Source organism: Ascaphus truei, chromosome 6, assembly GCF_040206685.1.
Source record: "Ascaphus truei isolate aAscTru1 chromosome 6, aAscTru1.hap1, whole genome shotgun sequence".
Taxonomy (NCBI): Eukaryota; Metazoa; Chordata; class Amphibia; order Anura; family Ascaphidae; genus Ascaphus; species Ascaphus truei.
The window spans coordinates 36,175,554-36,194,119 of record NC_134488.1 but is presented as its reverse complement, the minus strand read 5'-3'; the positions used below and the strand labels follow the sequence as shown (position 1 = coordinate 36,194,119).

The following is an 18,566-nucleotide window of genomic DNA, read 5'->3' as shown; positions in this document are numbered from 1 at the left end:
GTATGCAGATCTCCAACTGTAGGTTAACTGGTTTAGTGCTGGAAAGTACACACATCCTCCATTCCAGCTTACTGTCACAATTCCACTTACATAAGTGGGCTGACTGAAGTCGTCTTCCACTCTATGTGAATCATTAAACTACAGAGTGGCCCTTGTTGGTGACATCCAGAGTGGAAGACGACTTCAGTCAGCCCAATGCATGCTGTGACGGCCACGGAGCAGATGCTGTTGCTGTGAATACAACTGTCTGTCCATATGACCCAGGGTGGTCTGAATGCTCACAAACAAAGGCACTTATGTAAGTGGAATACTTTGTGTTTTTAATATTAAAAGCAGTATTATACTATTTTGCTTTTTTGTATATGGATTTCCCTTCCTTTTCTATGGATCTGGAGTACCTATCTGGAAACATAAGTTGGTAACTTCTAATAACCACAACGCCCTACTATCACGTTGTACACGTGAGTGCAAATTTTATAGAGCTTTCAACATTGACTTCATTCGTTGGGGTTGACAATATTGCACTATTTTGTGTCTCTACTTTTTTTCCATGTCCTGATGTGATTTGAGCACCTGTTTCTCCTCCGATTGATGGTTGGATTTGGTCTGAATCCTGTGCCGGGAGCTGTACTCTTTAAGAACAGTATATTATTCAAATGTTATTGGTTATAAGTGATGTTATTTGCGTTTGTTTATTTTTTCACAAATATTGATTCTAGACTCCAGAGGAGGAGCCCAATTTTTAATTAATTGGAAGGGTTTCGGACCCGAAGTACGCTCATGGATACCACTTCGCCAGATCCATGCTCTGGGAATACGAAGGTGGTTCCATGCCAGGTTTCCGAATAAGCTGTATAGGAATCGTCCTGAGGCCGATCCTCAAGGGGGGGTACTGTAAGGTATCAGGGAACACGTCCCTTAAGGCGTGTTTCCTCCTTACCTGCTGCTGCCGCCGCGGCCAGTTCCTGCCCATGCGTGCTCCCTCGCTCTCATTACAGAGCGCGCGCACCCGCAGCTTTTATAGCTGCCTACAGAACCTGGTCGCGCCTCCCCTGCACGCATCGCACGTCGATCCCTATCCCTAATCTTAGTCCAACCGTAGCACAAGACCAATCGGAACACTGCTTTAAGTCTGTATAGCAGGAGCTCTCAAGACCCCCCCCCCCCCTTCAGCCCAGGGGGCTCAATCAGTCCCTGCTCCACCCCAGGGGGCTCAATCAGAAGCTCAGTCATCGACTGAGCCCCTGATTGAGCCACCTGTGCTGAAGTAGGGATATCCTTAAAACCTGACCTGTTGGATGGGGGGGGGGGTCTTGAGGACTGGAGTTGAGAACCCCTACTGAATGGTATGTCCAAGCATGTGTGGCTACGCAAATTGCCTAACGAGCCCTTATTCCTGAACAGAAGTTACACAAAAAATGTATGTAAATGGCGTACCTTTTCACAGCACTTTCTAACTGGCCGGGCCTGGCGACGCAAGAAGTAACTGACAGCATACCATGGCACCCATCAACGGGTGCTACACCTGTATATGTATATACACAGGTATATATATATATATATATACACCCTTGCATGCCTAGGTCTATAATGTGTCTAATGCCTTTTTTCTCACTACGGTAGAAAGCGACTTGCAGGCCGATACATGGAAAAAGGCGAAGTTGTTGCAAACGGTAATAATCCAAAACTATTTCGACGAGGTCCTTGTAGCGTTTCCAGAGGACGGGGCGGAATTTCTTGCTAACTATGGCACAGGTAACCAAAAAAAAAGAACCCCACTTATCTGAGTATTGTTTCATTTTTTTTTTTAAATACACCTCTCCCTACATTGCCCTCTCACATTTAAGAAACTTTTCCCCTGGCAGGAGAAGGGTTAAAATGTTTTCTAAGAACTTAGAGAAGCGAATCTTTCTTTTTTTTTTTCTACGCCTCCCAGGTTTAAATCTCCCTCAGGTTAAACAAAAATGGCGGCCAAATCTCACCCCACTAGGAAGCTGCATAGTCATCCGTTGACCCTGAGGCCTATACATATGGCGGCTGCCACCCCTCCTTCTCCTTCCGAATCATTGCCGCGGACGTCACCAACGTGCTATCACGTTGCCATGGTAACGAGACGCCGTGTGACGGACGCCACGATGTGGAAGGAGAAGGTAGGTGGCAACAAGGGCTTTCACTGAGTCACCTTGAGGTATAACGTTATGTGTATTTCATTCACAAAAATACCACTAATTTGCAATAGTATACTACTTATTATTAATATACTTATGCATAGATATGTGCCTATCTTAATAGTATATTTCCAAAGGCTGAGCAAGTTAATTAGTTTTTGATGGTCTCTGTGTGACCCAATCAGATCATCACCTTCATCAGCCATCAGTGAGCCAATCAACCAATGGTAACTCGTTACACCGCATAAATACTTGACTGCTTCTATGGGACTTCCCCCTCTCATTATTGCCTTGAGAAAGCGTTTCTCACGCAAAACGCGCGCGTCCTCTCACTCGAGTAGGAGAACTAGGTGTTCATTCGTCCTCACAGTAAGTGGACACATACCTCTGTACATCTGTATCCCTGTGACTGCGCGGTTTAGTCCATTCATGAATATGGACATCGGCATATCAATAGCCACACCGTGACATACAGAGGGTTTATCAGCTCTGCTAGTGATACGAGTTAATTCAGGGGAAACCCCTACCGGTAGAACTGGAGTGCAGAATACCAGCGGTTAACCCATTCATTAATATGGGCTTAGGCATTCACACAGCCATACAGCATATCAGTGTTTCTGCAACCAGTGATAGTTGAGTTACACACTCCACGATAGGACCCCCTGTATCATCACCTCCAGCTACTGTGCAACACTAACACCATACGATACGGGCACAGATAAACTGGATAGCAAGAGTGTGCATGTGTTCAACTCTCATATATATCACTAAATTGGTTGCTAATTAGCACTTTTGTAGGATATTATCTGACTGGATCCTACTTTATCACAGGGTATCATTTAACCCTAGTGGTTAAACCAATTTATACAGGCTGTTATATGTTATACGTAGTGTATGTACACTTCATACTGCTGAAGCAACACCTTTATATCTTAGGTTGACTGTATACCAGCATCTAATTTCGAAACATTGATCCAATTCAACTCATTGTTTCGTTCATTATCAATCCAGAGTGCATACAGCACTCAACATAGGATTGTTATGTGTGTGTCCTTAAATGGATTTAACCCCCATTCTTTTAATTACGGTGAACAATAAAACTTATTTTTAATCCTTATCATAACACATTCAGCTTTGGGAATTGAGTGCCAAATTGGGTTTCTAGCTCTCCTGTTTCTCATTATCATTATTACCCAAGGCACCTTTCTCATAATACTACACCTATACATTACAATGCTGTAGCGGGGTACTCTTTTCTAACATATCATATTACACTGTCATGATTTATTTAACAAAAATAAAGCCAAAATGGAAAAGCCATGTGTGAAAAAACAAGTATACCTTAAGATTCAATACCTTGTAGAACAACCTTTAGCAGCAATAGACAAAAGACAAAAAAACAAGCGCAAAACGCAAATAGTGAAGTATATCAAAATTAATTTTAGTGTTTAAAAGAGGTAAGTATTCTGCGTACATCAGAAAAATAGAATATAAGCATTTTGTGTAACAATACACGAGTTACCACATAGTGGACGACAGGACACACGATAGAAGGGAACGCCTCAGGTAAGTGGACCTCCGCACCCTCCAGATGTCATCTGACTCCTTGGTAATGGTTGATCTCCAGTCTCCAAACCGTCTCAGGTACACTATCTTTAACGGTCCTCGTGATGATAGAGGGAAGTCTGTATTCCAGACGGGACACACTATGTGTGCGTTAGGACTGAGTCTCTAGGTCCACAAATGTCTACCAGTAACGGGTAAATCACTGCAGTGTGTCCGCATCCACACCTCACAGGCCGTCGCTCTCCAGTGATGTCACTCCTTGCGCATGGGTGTGACGTTGCACGCAGTGCGTACCTCCAACGGGAGACACCGGCAGAGTGTATAAAATGGCATAAAAATGGCATAAAAGAGCAATAAAAGCAGTAATCCTACGCGTTTCATAGCTAGAGTGCTACTTCTTCAGGGATAAAATCATTGCCATTACCCATGTCGCCATATACCAGCACCACCTCCCGCATTGATCAGATAATTAAGACTGAGGTCCAATTGGGTGCATGGGGATAATTAACAGGGTATGGCATTGAATTATATGGAAAAAACATTTGAACAATACAACTTTAATCATATACAACTGTCATAAAAAGCAATACACATAGGGAGGGATATAAAATCTGTAAAGGAAAAAGATGACTTGAACATAAAACATACAGAATACACTGTTACACTAACGAAAAATGGATCACTAGGCTTGTTCAATGGATCTGATTCACGGCCATATAACCATAACATAGTTCAATAAAAGGACCAGACATCTATATCTTCATTTAACCCTTTCGGGGCCATACAGTCCAATTTGTTTATCCAAAAGGATTCCCGAGCAGATAATGCTTTGAGTCTATCTCCCCCTCTTCTATTGCAAGGGACATGCTCAATGCCTTTAAACGTTAGGAAAGAAGGATCCTTATGATGATATTTCAAAAAATGCCTAGATACACTATGTTTATCATAACCATTCTTAATGTTACGGATATGTTCCTGTATGCGAACTTTTAACATACGCTTTGTTCTTCCGACATAGTGGAATCCACAGCTGCATTCAAGAAGATAAACTATATAGATCGAATTACACGTAATAAAAGTAAAAAAGTACAGCGGTACTTACCCTTTTTAAATCTTTCAAATGGAAGAGTAGTTACAGGTGGCTAACCTGTGACATTCAGGCCTTATATACCCACATTCCCCATACCAAAGGTATAGAGGTGGTTGATATATGTATGAAGGGGGACCCTCAGTTGCACTCCCTCAATAGAGAGTTTGTTCTCAGTTGTATTGAGTTTATACTCAAACATAATTATTTCATGTTTTTTGAGGACTTCTACATACAGGTTTGTGGAACTGCTATGGGTACTCGGTTTGCCCCAAGTTTCGCAAATCTATATGTGGGAGATTGGGAGGATAACTACATCTGGGCCAATAACCCATTCCACACCAACATCATCATGTGGCGACGCTACTTAGATGATGTCCTGTGTGTGTGGGATGGGGACCTTGATTCGGTTAACAGCTTCATGTCTTTTTTGAACACCAATGATTACAATTTGGTATTTAAGCACCATACAGACAGCATGGTTATTGATTATCTAGACCTCAAACTTTCCTCTACTATCGAGGGTGAAGTCGTGACCGAGACATTTTTCAAGGAAGTAGATACCAACAATTTATTGATGGCCACAAGTAACCATAAGAACACATGGGTCAAAAATATCCCAGGAGGGCAGTTCATGCGACTGCGCAGGAATTGCAGTAACAATGATACTTTTTTGAAACAGGCGAATAAACTCCTGGATCGCTTTGTTCAGAGAGGATACAGTATTGACTTTCTAGAGAGGGAATTAAAAAGAGTTCAACAGATAGACAGGAATGATATGCTGATACCAAAGGATAAGAACATCAGTAGTTGTAAAAAATCAGACAAGATAGATGTGGCTTTTATTACCAATTTTAATTCGGTACATAGGAACATCGAACAGATTGTGGCCAAGAACTGGGCCATTTTATGTAATGACCCGATTTTGGGTGGCAGCCTGGTTGACAGACCTAGATTTATTTATAGGAAGGCTAGTAACTTGAAAAACCTGCTAGCCCCAAGCGACATTGGGCACCAAGTATGTTCTAAACCTGCTCGGTACTAAACCAATGGGTAATTTTCATTGCAGCAAATGCACTGTTTGCAAATATATGCATGCCAACCGAAAAACTTTTGTCTCCAAGTCTTCAGAAGAAGTATTTAACATTAAGGATTTTATTACGTGTAATTCGATCTATATAGTTTATCTTCTTGAATGCAGCTGTGGATTCCACTATGTCGGAAGAACAAAGCGTATGTTAAAAGTTCGTATACAGGAACATATCCGTAACATTAAGAATGGTTATGATAAACATAGTGTATCTAGGCATTTTTTGAAATATCATCATAAGGATCCTTCTTTCCTAACGTTTAACGGCATTGAGCATGTCCCTTGCAATAGAAGAGGGGGAGATAGACTCAAAGCATTATCTGCTCGGGAATCCTTTTGGATAAACAAATTGGACTGTATGGCCCCGAAAGGGTTAAATGAAGATATAGATGTCTGGTCCTTTTATTGAACTATGTTATGGTTATATGGCCGTGAATCAGATCCATTGAACAAGCCTAGTGATCCATTTTTCGTTAGTGTAACAGTGTATTCTGTATGTTTTATGTTCAAGTCATCTTTTTCTTTTTCCTTTACAGATTTTATATCCCTCCCTATGTGTATTGCTTTTTATGACAGTTGTATATGATTAAAGTTGTATTGTTCAAATGTTTTTTCCGTATAATTCAATGCCATACCCTGGTAATTATCCCCATGCACCCGATTGGACCTCAGTCTTAATTATCTGACCAATGCGGGAGGTGGTGCTGGTATATGGCGACATGGGTAATGGCAATGATTTTATCCCTGAAGAAGTAGCACTCTAGCTATGAAACGCGTAGGATTACTGCTTTTATTGCTCTTTTATGCCATTTTTATGCCATTTTATACACTCTGCCGGTGTCTCCCATTGGAGGTACGCACTGCGTGCAACGTCACACCCATGCGCAAGGAGTGACGACACTGGAGAGCGACGGCCTGTGAGGTGTGGATGCGGACACACTGCGGTGATTTACCCGTTACTGGTAGACATTTGTGGACCTAGAGACTCAGTCCTAACGCACACATAGTGTGTCCCGTCTGGAATACAGACTTCCCTCTATCATCACGAGGACCGTTAAAGATAGTGTACCTGAGACGGTTTGGAGACTGGAGATCAACCATTACCAAGGAGTCAGATGACATCTGGAGGGTGCGGAGGTCCACTTACCTGAGGCGTTCCCTTCTATCGTGTGTCCTGTCGTCCACTATTTGGTAACTCGTGTATTGTTACACAAAATGCTTATATTCTATTTTTCTGATGTACGCAGAATACTTACCTCTTTTAAACACTAAAATTAATTTTGAAATACTTCACTATTTGCGTTTTGCGCTTGTTTTTTTGTCTTTTGTCTATAGCACCGTGGAGTGTTGAGCCACTCCTTTAACTGTAGCAGCAAACGCAACAAACCAACGGTTTTGTATGGTTATATATATTTATATACTTTTTTCACTTCCACAGTAGGGTTGTGCCTGCACTATTGTCCCTAATTGTTTAGTAAGGAAGGTTCACTTTATTTTGAGGTTTATCACAATTCAGACACTGTTCTTTTAACACAATTTGGTTCTTTTGGGTTGCGCACTTTTGTTTCATTTTCACTTTAGCAGCAATGACTTGAAGTAATCATTTTCTGTATGACTTTAACAGTCTCTCACATCGTTGTGGAGGAATTTTGGCCAACTCTTCTTTACAATGTTGCTTCCGTTCATTGAGGTTTGCGGTCATTTGTTTATGCACAGCTCTCTTAAAGTCCAGCCACAGCATTTCATTTAGGCTGAGGTCTGGACTTTGACTGGGCCATTGCAACACCTTGATTCTTTTCTTTTTCAGCCATTCTGTTGTAGATTTGCTGGTGTGCTTGGGATCATTGTCCTGTTGCATGACCCAATTTCGGCCAAGCTTTAGCTGTCGGACAGAAGGCCTCACATTTGACTCTAGAATACTTTGGTTTATAGAGGAGTTCATGGTCGACTCAATGACTGCAAGGTTCCCAGGTCCTGTGGCTGCAAAACAAGCCCAAATCATCACCCCAAGCTATTTAATCATAAGATATACTTGGTTTTTCACACATGGCTTCTCCATTTTGGCTTTATTTTTGTTAAATAAATCATGACACAGTGTAATATGTCATGTGTTGTTGTTCATCTGAGGTTGTATTTACCTCATTTTAAGACGTGCTAAGGAACAGGTGATTAGGTGATTGTTATTATGTCCTGATATGTAAAACCATAGAATTCAAAGAGGGTGTACTTTCCTTTTCACACAAGTGTGTGTACAGTATATATATATATATATATATATATATATATATATATATATATATCCCTCACTCAATATACCTGGCTCTTCCTTTCTAACACCTCGTGAATTCCCTGGGGTCCTAGAAGAAACGTAGAATAACTAAAAGGCAGAAATGAAGGGACTTCCAACAATTCCTGTCTCTCCCCTTTACATCTGTAACAGACAATGTCAAACAAAAAAGAGAAAAGTGGACTGATCGGCCAGCTGCCGAATGGAAGTTGCACTAAAAATCGATGCATGCCCCTTTTTCCTCCAGAGGCCGTGCTGTTTGACCTGAAAGCGTATAGAAACACGAACGAGGGGGATGGATTGTCTGTGTCATTCACAATCAAGGATAACAATCAGAAGACTTACTTCATGTACTGCACAGACGAGGGGACGCTTCGCTTCCAGGTACCAATCTATCCGTTCCAAACATTCACCTGAGAACCATTCAACTGTATATCTGTGATAACCAAGACGTGTGCGCCTGCAGAGTGTAACCACCAGCCAAACACACACATGTACCCCAGAGACACGTGTACCACAGAGACATGTATACCCCAGAGACACGTGGAAAGGCGGCCATTTATTGAGCCCTGGGAAGCAGGATCTTTGCTGATCGATCACAGGAGAACTAATCACTCAGCAGCTTAGGTAATTACCAGATTAGGTAATTAGTTTTCAATAAAGATAATTAAAGACTTAATATATTAAAACAAAAAAGGTTTTTTTTTTTTTTTTTAAAGTGCAGCTTGAATTGCCTGTTTAATTGGTAGATTCTGTCCTTCTACCAGTAAAGTGTATATTCATGATAGTTGGACAAAATAAACACACATTAAATGTGCCATTCCACTGATGTGACCTATTATGAAAGTGAGCTCCGTGTAATACCCTTTAAAGCAGATTTTCAACCTTATTTTTACTTTTCCTAGCTGTTTTTGATTTTAAAAGGCCCAAAGCCTGCAGTAGATTGTTCACATGGCAACTCTTGCTCTTTATTCTCACAGTATGTGTGTATATAGATAGATAGATAGATAGATAGATAGATAGATAGATAGATAGATAGATAGATAGATAGATAGAGAGATAGATATCCACATGACGGCCACACAACCTAGTGTAGGAATGGCCAACTCCAGTCCTCAAGGGCCACCAACAGGACAGGTTTTAAGGATATCCCTGCTTCAGCACAGGTGACTTAATCAGTGACCCAATCATTGACTTGGCAACAACCTCTGCTGAAGCAGGGATATCCGTAAAACCTGACCTGTTGGTGGCCCTTGAGAACTGGAGTCGGCCACCCCTGCACTAGGTGAAGAGCCTTACAGGAAGCAATTGTAGTGCACAGTGAAATTAGATCACAAGTGGTCTGTAATACCGGCACAACACACAGATGATGTAAAAAAAAGTAAATGTATTATGTCCAAAATGCACACATCAGCCCTAGGGCCTTACAGACTCCCTGTGATCTATTGTGCTCTCATCTCCTTTATCGTGCACCGCGATTGCCGCCTGTAATGCTCCTAATGCCACTAGTGATCACATTTGATCTCTTTCGTTCTCTATCTCTCTCGTTCACTCTCTCTCTCGTTCACTTTCTCTTTCACTCTCTATCTCTCGTTCACTTTCTCTCTCTCGTTCACTCTCTCTCTCGTTCACTCTCTATCTCTCGTTCACTTTCTCTCTCTCTCGTTCTCTCTCTCTTGTTCACTCTCTCTCTCGTTCACTTTCTCTTTCACTCTCTATCTCTCGTTCACTTTCTCTCTCTCGTTCACTCTCTCTCTCGTTCACTCTCTATCTCTCGTTCACTTTCTCTCTCTCTCGTTCTCTCTTGTTCACTCTCTCTCGTTCACTCTCTCTCTCGTTCACTCTCTCGTTCTTTCTCTCTCTTGTTCACTCTCTCTCGCTCTCTCTCTCGTTCACTCTTTCTCGTTTACTCTCTTTCTCATTCACTCTCTCTTTCACTCTCTCATTCACCCTTTCTCTTTCCCTCTCCCTCTCATTCACTTTCCTCTCATTCTCTTTCCCTCTCATTCTCTTTCCCTCTCATTCTTTTCCCCTCTCATTCTCTCTCTCTCATTCTCTTTCCCTCTCATTCTGTCTCGGGAAAGTGAAATCAGCATCACTGTACAGAAGGCTCAGGGCGTCTGCGATTCCATTCTCCATGTCTTCTACGTTTCAGGATGGAGACTCTCCCAATTTTATTGAAGGGAACAGTAGCAGGATCATTTTCTACCAAAGACACTTCACTCAAGGAGATGCCATTCGCTTCAAATTCGAATCTGCGCTGAAGAAGGGCTATTACCTGGCTTTCAGGCATGAAGCTGGCAAACACAAACTAGTTATGAAGCCAAAATCAACAGATGAGTTGGATGACACTGTCCAATTTAAACTCACAAAACAGTAAAATAGAAACCCCGAACACCGCCCATGCTGGGTCTGTACCCCAGTAACGATTCACTCAATGGTGCTACACATTTGCACACGCTTCTAGATATGAATTTTAATGCCATTCATTATATATTGATATACTCCTACTAATAAAATATACTGTAGTACCTCCCCGTTATCTTGGGGGTGGGAGTTTATCCAGCATAAGTTCTTTTTTTTGCCTCGCTGGTGGTCTTGCCCAATAACCCCACATTTCTGCAGAAGAATGTCGGATCTAAAGGAAGAGGTTGTGTTGGTTAAATTGCCCGACGTCTCTTAGCGCCTCTTGCTCTGTGAGTGGAGTGATGTCCCTGGTCATCCATATCCATAATGTCACAAAATGCCAGACTGACTGGAGCTGGAAAAAGGCCCACACTCCTGCCTTAGAGTCGCTCTCGGACAGGATTTGGTTTGCAATGTACATGGAAAATATAAAGTTTTTTTTTTTTCTCAGACACAAAACAATAGTTTTTTTTTTCCGAAAGGTTTTTTATGATACCCCTGTTAGGATACCCCTGCTCCACGATGGGATAATGTTACCACTTGCTCTCCTAATTACCGCTCTAGACCCAGAACCACCGTAAGGCTGAATCCCCGCTGGCGCTGAGCGCGCTCATGCTTAGAGTATGTGCGCCGGGTGTCCTGCAACTTGCGCGTGCAGTGGGGAAGAGGAGGGGGGGGCGCAATTGCAGGCTTTCTGAGCAAGCGGGAAAGTTTAAAAAATGTATTTACAAAAGCGCGAGCGTCTTTGCCCGCGCATGCGCGCATCGCGTGAGCGGGAACTTGTATATTGATATTTTAATTATTGGATCACCTCCCCCCCAACTGGGTCTAACTTTTTCGATACCCATAAATTTTAGACCCCTTGGGTCTTGGGAATGAAATTCTTTGACGTGTTTTGAAACACTATGCTGTAGTAAACCCTTCTCTATGTTCCTTACATGTTCTGCGATACGTACTTTGTTTCCTTGTTGTTCTTCCAATGTATTGCGTGTTGCAAGGACAGTGCAACAAGTACACAGCATAACATGAATTACAATCTATCAGGTCTTGTACAGTATATCGTAACTAACCTGTGATACCTCTGATTGTACAAATTTAAAGCTCTTCTGAGAATTTGGGTGTAATTTACAACCTTTACATGTCTGACATTTAAAAAAAAAACCCTTGTCACAGTTACTGGCTTAGTTTTTTCCTGTTTAAACAACTAGGTGCTAGCCTCTGTTTTAGGTTTGCAGCCTTAGTAAAAATAATTTCTGGTTTGGAAGGAAGTACAGTGGCGGCCGCCTTTAACCTCCTGCGGCCGCCACCGCTGGCTTTTTAAAAATGCGTGCAGATGCGACGTTTTTTCGCAGTTTTCCACCGCCGCGGGCGCTTTTAATGATAAGTGCCATTAGCGCTTGTCTGGAGATGCGGCCGACGCGCGGAGGACCCCGGCTCAAATTGAAAACATGCCCGCATTTTTACGGGGAAGCTGGAGGATTAAAGGGTCCGCGACAGTATCTGCTGAAGCATTGGGTCCTTGTGTAGAATGCTCCAATGTTTGTATATAGTTTTTCTAATATCTCCTGCTGAATTATTGTACCTAGTTATAAAAGGTACAGATACCTTCCCTTCCTCTCCCCTCTGATTCTCTTTCACTTTATATTGGATTAGATCTGTCCGATCCATAAGTGAGGCTTTTCTGTATGCATCCTCTATTATTTCTTTCTTATAATGTCTCTCCTGAAATTTCCCCATTAAATCATGGGCCTGTTTTTCAAAGATGTTTTTTTTGCGTACAATTCCGTCTTAACCTCTGCATTTGACCTAGTGGAAAATTGTTAATCCATTTTCCTGAGTGTCCACTATCCCCTAATAAAAAGTTATTGGTGTCTACACTTTTTATAAATGTCTATGTCTCTATTTGGCCATCTTCGATGTAAATCAGTAAATCTAGGAACTCAATCTGTTCTCTGCTAAATTTTGATGTGAACCATAAATTGTACGGATTGTTATTTAATTCTGACAAAAATAACTCTAAAAGATCCACACTGCCCTCCCAAATCAGGAGGACGTCATCTAAGTAGCGATACCATACCAGGTTTGCGCCAAATTGGTGATCGGACCAGATATACTGGTCCTCCCACATACCCATAAAGATATTTGCGTAATTTGGCGCAAACCTGGTACCCATTGCGGTACCCCTAACTTGGAGAAAAAATTGTTCGTTGTACCAAAAATAATTATGACCAAGAATATGTTTAATGCATCCAACAACAAATTGTACTTGTTCCAATTCTAAGTTGCATCTTTAATCAAAATTTCTTTGACAGCATTACAGCTCTGTGTGTGGTCAATTACTGTATAAAGTGAGCACACGTTGCATGTAACTAGGATATAGCTCTCTTTCCACTCAATGTCTGTCAGGATATTTAGCACTTGAATGGTATCTTTCAAATATGATCTCAAATTTTTAACTTGTTCTTTTAACTGGTCTATATAACCAGAGAGATTTGAGGTGAGAGCTTTAATCCCGGACACGATTGGGCGGCTAGGTGGATGGGTGGGATCAGTATGTAGTTTCGGTAGATAATAGAAAATGGGGATTCTTGGTGATTCTACATACAGATATTCCCATTCACTTTTATTGAGAATAACATCTTTCAAACCTCTGTTAAGTAATTCCAATAATTCCATCTGGAATATTTCTGTTGTATTTCCCTCTAATGGGGTATAAGTAACAGAATTCCCCAATAGTCTAAATGACTCCAGATCGTAATCTTGTCTATTAAGGATCACCACCCCCCCCCCCCCCTTTATCCGCAGATTTTATTACAATGTCCTTTCTTTTCATTAATTCTTGTACTGCATTAAGTTCTTTTTTTGTCATATTCTTCTTAGTCCTATGTTTTTTCTTTGTTTCCAACTTCTCAATATCCTCCGGAACTAACTTACTAAAGATATCTATATGTCCTCCCCTTAGGTAGCTCGGATAGAATAATGATTTCTTTTTACATGATGTATGTGTGAATCTTTCACAGGTGGTTACATTATCCCTTGTTACCTCATGAGTTACATTTTGTTTCATAAAGTATTTCTTCAATGTAAGATTTGTAGCAAATTTACTAATGTCTATGTATGTATTAAAGGTATTGATCCTGCTACTGGGAGCAAAGGTCAATCCTTTACATAGTACACTAGTCTGGTGTCAGAACTACATTGCTCAAATAAAAAATCCTTAATGACTGTACATCTATATTGCTAGGATTTTTTTAAATGGTTTTAATCCCTCCTCTTGTTCCTCTCTTTGTGGGCTTTCTATCTTTCTTTTTCGGGGTGTTGATGATTTGCAATTTGTCAGAGGTTGGGATTTCTCCCCCCTCCCCCCTCCCTCCTCCCTCTGATTTTGTCTATTTCCTGAGAAGAGACTGGTTTCTGTGCCCGTGGGAGGGATGCCAGTGGCTGGCAATGGTAGTTGTTAGTTTGTAGACAGTGGGGGAGTGCAGATCAATAGGTTGTACATGTGAAAGAATAATAATATGACATAGTGCAATAAAGTTTTTAACAGTGGGGGTCTTCCTCTTTGTTGAAGTGTTCTATAGAATGGGAACTCACTCTCCCAAAGAATAAAGTGCATCTCCAAAACTGTGGCAATAAGTAGAATGGGGTGATCTTTAGTCAGTCCTCTCCTAGCTGGATAATGTCACTCAGCGCAATGTAGATGTGGCAATACATGGTTTCAGAACGAAAAACCAAACAGTGCAATCCAGTCGTTTCAACAACTTCATTTAATAAAAACCGATGAGATGAACACTTACATAATGTCAAAAGATTATAGTCACATAATAGCAGCGAGTACTGCTCTCAGGCTCTCACCACCCCCCTTCGCTCGGATCTCTCGACACGCCGCGTCAGGATCCTGGATGCAGTCAGGTAAGGGCAGAGTGAGGCAAGTGTTGTCCTGGCAGTGACTCACAGTTTCTCACTTTTATTATTGCCACTTTCACTGCCATCATTCCTCCCTGGAGCGCCCGTTGTTGTATCTTCTTTCTTTGGTAGTTGTTGAACAGGTTTTGCTGGCACGGTTCACGTTGTAAAAGTTTAATAAAGCTTGGGCTGTTTTTCTTTCCAAATCAGTGTACGTGTTTTATTGGGATTTGGCTGGGTCGTAAATGTGAGGGACCCAGGTATGGTCACTTCTATTGTATAATATGCTTTGATTATTCATTTTGTACTAAAAATAAATGTTTACATTCTTTGGATTTTTTAAATTAAGTATTTTTGTAATTTAGTATCCAATCAGAACGGCGCCCTTCTCTCCCCGGCAGGCCAACGATCATGCTCACGTACCACGAGGAAGCTTAATCTTCCAGGGCAGGGTCTTTAAACCCCAGGAGCACGTGCTGCGTAGTGGGAGGAGCCAGCGCCATGACAGAGCCGCCTACGCATCTGTCTCTGAACATGTGCCCTCGTACATGTGTTTAATTAACTTTCTCGTTTTGAGCAGTGGGACAACAATGGCATTCCCGGCTCTGAACATTCTACTGACAAGCAGCCAAGAAAAACAACTGAAATAGCAAATTAGTACATTAACCCTTTGTTTGTTTAAACATACATCATCATCATGGCAGCAACATGTTCAACAGCTTCAATCTGGGAGATTTACCTAAATCTGACACACAATTTTTTTTTTTTTTTAAATAATGTTTAAAAGTCTGTAAAGAGAAGCTGAAACTTGGGACGGTTTTTCTTTCTTCCATTTTGCGCCCTAATTTTTTTTTTTTAAAAATCCCAGAAAAATCTGATATGAAGAGTTCGTGATATTTCCCAGAATCCCTGGCTGCAGTGGAAGCACTGTATGTTAAGAGATAATGGGGAAGGGCATGGTTGCAGACCTGTCTCACAAGTGATATTTCATTTGCTGTATACTGTATAGTGGAGGGTTTTTGCCCCTTTTACCCACCATAACTTATTTAATGTGCGGTTGAAACTATCCCTGCTTGAAATTGCAGAGCCAGTATAACCAGCCGCACACGGACGAGACCCAAAAGGTCGAAATAGCCATCTGTGGTTAGGGTCATTGGCTATGCCCAGGATGTACTGAGCAGCTGTGTAATGTGGCAGGCATATTCTTGTCGGTGTCCGTGTTAAAATAGTGCTGGTGGTCACTTCGGCTCGTCAGCTGGGTCCACGTAATGGCCGCTTTTCAAAGCTCCCGCCGGCCAATAGGAAGCCGCGATGTCACCCGGTGCAGATTCCTAATGGCCCACGTGACGTGGGGCTCTTGAAGCTTGCAGAGAGGTACCGGCACCCCCTTTGGAAGTATGTATCTCTGGAAGTAGGCACGTTGAGTGCGAACGAGGGCTAAAGTAACAAAAGGGTGTGGCGGCCGGCAGGCCATACAGAGCACGCAACATATGCAATACTATTCATACTAATTGCAACACAGGGATACCTGAGAAGCTGCTATTACCAATAGCTCTAGATAGTCCTCCAACAACTTAGTACAGGGGCGGCCATCTTCAGTCCTCAACACCCCCCCCCCTCCCCCAACAGGTCCGGTTCTAAGGATATCCTTGCTTCAGTACAGGTAGCTCAATCAGTTCCTGCTTCAGCACAGGCTCAATAGGGGCTCAGTCTTTGATTGAGCTACCTGTGCTGAAGCTGGGATATCCTGACCTTTGGGGGGGGGGGGAGGGCTTGAGAACTGGAGTTGAGCACCCCTGCTTTTTTCCATGGCGTTCCGGCCCAGTGAGGGTTTAACCCTTCGGCGCCATGATGTAGTGGCTATGTCACGCCCAGCGGAGGTTCCCCCCCCCCCCCCCCACTTAGATCGTGTCCTGCCCAGTGCCTGGAAAATGGCTGCTACAGTCACATGACCGCACTGTGCCGGAGGGTTCGTGGCACTCAAGGGGTTAAAACGTTTGTCAAAAAAAAAAAAAACCTTCCCTCCTGTATTTCATCACCCGGCCACTTTGGCAGCCGCGGATTGTGTGATAAAAGGGGAATTCCGTGATCTCCCAGCTGAGTAATGCAGGCGTGGGACACGCGCAGGTCCTGCCTCCCACGGCTGGCTAACTCCAGTCCTCAAGGGCCACCAACTGGCCAGGTATTAGGGATATCCCTGCTTCAGCACAAGTGACTCCATCAGTGGCTGTCATTCTGACTGAGCCAATGGTTCAGCCACCTGTGCTGAAGCAGGGATAATAATAATAATAATTTGTTCTTGTATAGCAATGCTAGTTTTACAGAGACATTTTGCAGACACAGTGCCTGCCCCGTGGAGCTTGCAATCTATGATTTTGGTGACGGAGGCACAGGGCGATGAAGTGACTTGCCCAAGATCATAAAGAGCCAACACTGGGAATTGAACCAGGTTCCCCTGCTTCAAACTCAGTGCCAGTCAGTTACTCACAGCGCTGCTTCACCCTCAGTTCTAATTCTGTAACAAAATCAAAAGGAAAAGTAGGCAGGATTGCTGCTTTAATAAGAAAAAATATCTGTCTGCAGGGGTCAAAGTGTGATTGGACCAGGGGATAAGGTGTATCACTAGTTTTTATTTTCATATCCACAGTAATACATGCTCCAAACTCCGTACCAGAGTCATTGCCTTTACTCAATGAACCGCGCCTTCTCCCTTTAACGGTGACTAAGTGTACTAATGGTGGGGACACGCTTAAGGGGTCACATCCGGGTGATTGATGCCTTTCCCTTTAACCAAAATCTGACACATATAAGTATTTTAAAATAATTGCTTATAGTTCGTTTGTAAACACGTTGAGCGGAGACTTGGGAGGAGTTTCATATCTGCTGACTGCTCCAGTTTGTCTGATATGACAGTGAGTTCTCCTTATCTTTATTGCATCAACAAAGTAAGGAGAGGGAGTAGTGAGTATGATACCATTAATTGGACCAAGAAACAGCTGATGTTACAAGCTTTCGAACCTCTCTGTATCCTTCATCGAGTACACAGTACAGATATACCAGATGAAGGACCAACACAGCTCCCCACCCTACTTTGCCTTATCTTTATTGGTTCTCTGATAAGGACAGTGAGATAAGAGTAAAGCAAACACTTAATTGAAACATTTCCTCATCCCGGAAGAAATTCAACGCGTTTTTCCTTTCCAAACAATGGAAGTAGCCAAGCGTGTTAGGAGTTAGAATTATTTAGGGAACCAGTCAGACAGTTTTCTGGTCAGCAATGAGGGATTCCCCCTGTAAAGAGAGTCTTGCTTAGTAGACAGGTTAATGTTACATGTTTGGCCGGACGTCTCCAAGTGTGTCAGATTGGGAATTGTTCATATTGAGCCGTTAAAATTGTGTTTTCTCTATCACCTTTTGTAAACATTCATAAAAGGTCAACCGCATGTATCAAGAGCTGTCTATTTACGTATATAAGGCTGGGGGTGTAACACCAACACGGCGTGGGATACACTGTTCTTCTACCAAAAAACAAGCGCAACTGCGCTGATAGGGATTCCACTACAGATCTAAGTGAAGGTTACTTCGGCTGCTCCCTCTCACTCCCGTGATCCCCGGGGCCAGTAAAGTACATATAACACATAAAAAGAGAGGAGCGCAAGAAAAACCAACATCAATATTTCAATAGCACCTTTATATATTAAAATGTAAAAGATGCGGCCCTTACATTAAATGGCAGAGCTACATCAAAAACGACACGTCCACACATCTCTCCATCCCAGTGTTTCCCTACTCCAGTCCTCGGGGAACCCCAACAGGTCAGGTCTTAAGGATATCCCTGCTCCAGCACAGGTGGGTCAATCAGCGGCTCAGTCATTTTGACAGAGCCGCCTGTGCTGGAGCAGGGATATCCTTAAGACCTGACCTGGCTGGGTTCCCCGAGGACTGGAGTTGGGAAACACTGCTCCATCCACTAGATGTTCGAAGCTTATCCCTCAGTAGTTGGTAATAATTAGCCCCTCTAAACCGATCCCGATTGGGGGCTGGCTGATGTTTAGT

At 42.5% G+C, this 18,566-nt stretch overlaps 1 protein-coding gene across 1 annotated transcript in view; it reads left to right on the top strand.

Annotated features, from left to right (window-relative positions):
• Positions 1-14,716, top strand: part of LOC142496907 (interleukin-18-like) — a 31,716-nt gene extending 17,000 nt beyond the window's left edge. The window contains exons 4-6 of the mRNA XM_075603996.1: positions 1,624-1,755; positions 8,446-8,582; positions 10,354-14,716. Coding sequence (XP_075460111.1) covers positions 1,624-1,755; positions 8,446-8,582; positions 10,354-10,578 — 494 coding nt within the window. The 3' untranslated portion in view covers positions 10,579-14,716. The remainder of the gene's footprint in view (positions 1-1,623; positions 1,756-8,445; positions 8,583-10,353) is intronic.
• Positions 14,717-18,566: the final 3,850 nt, after the last annotated feature.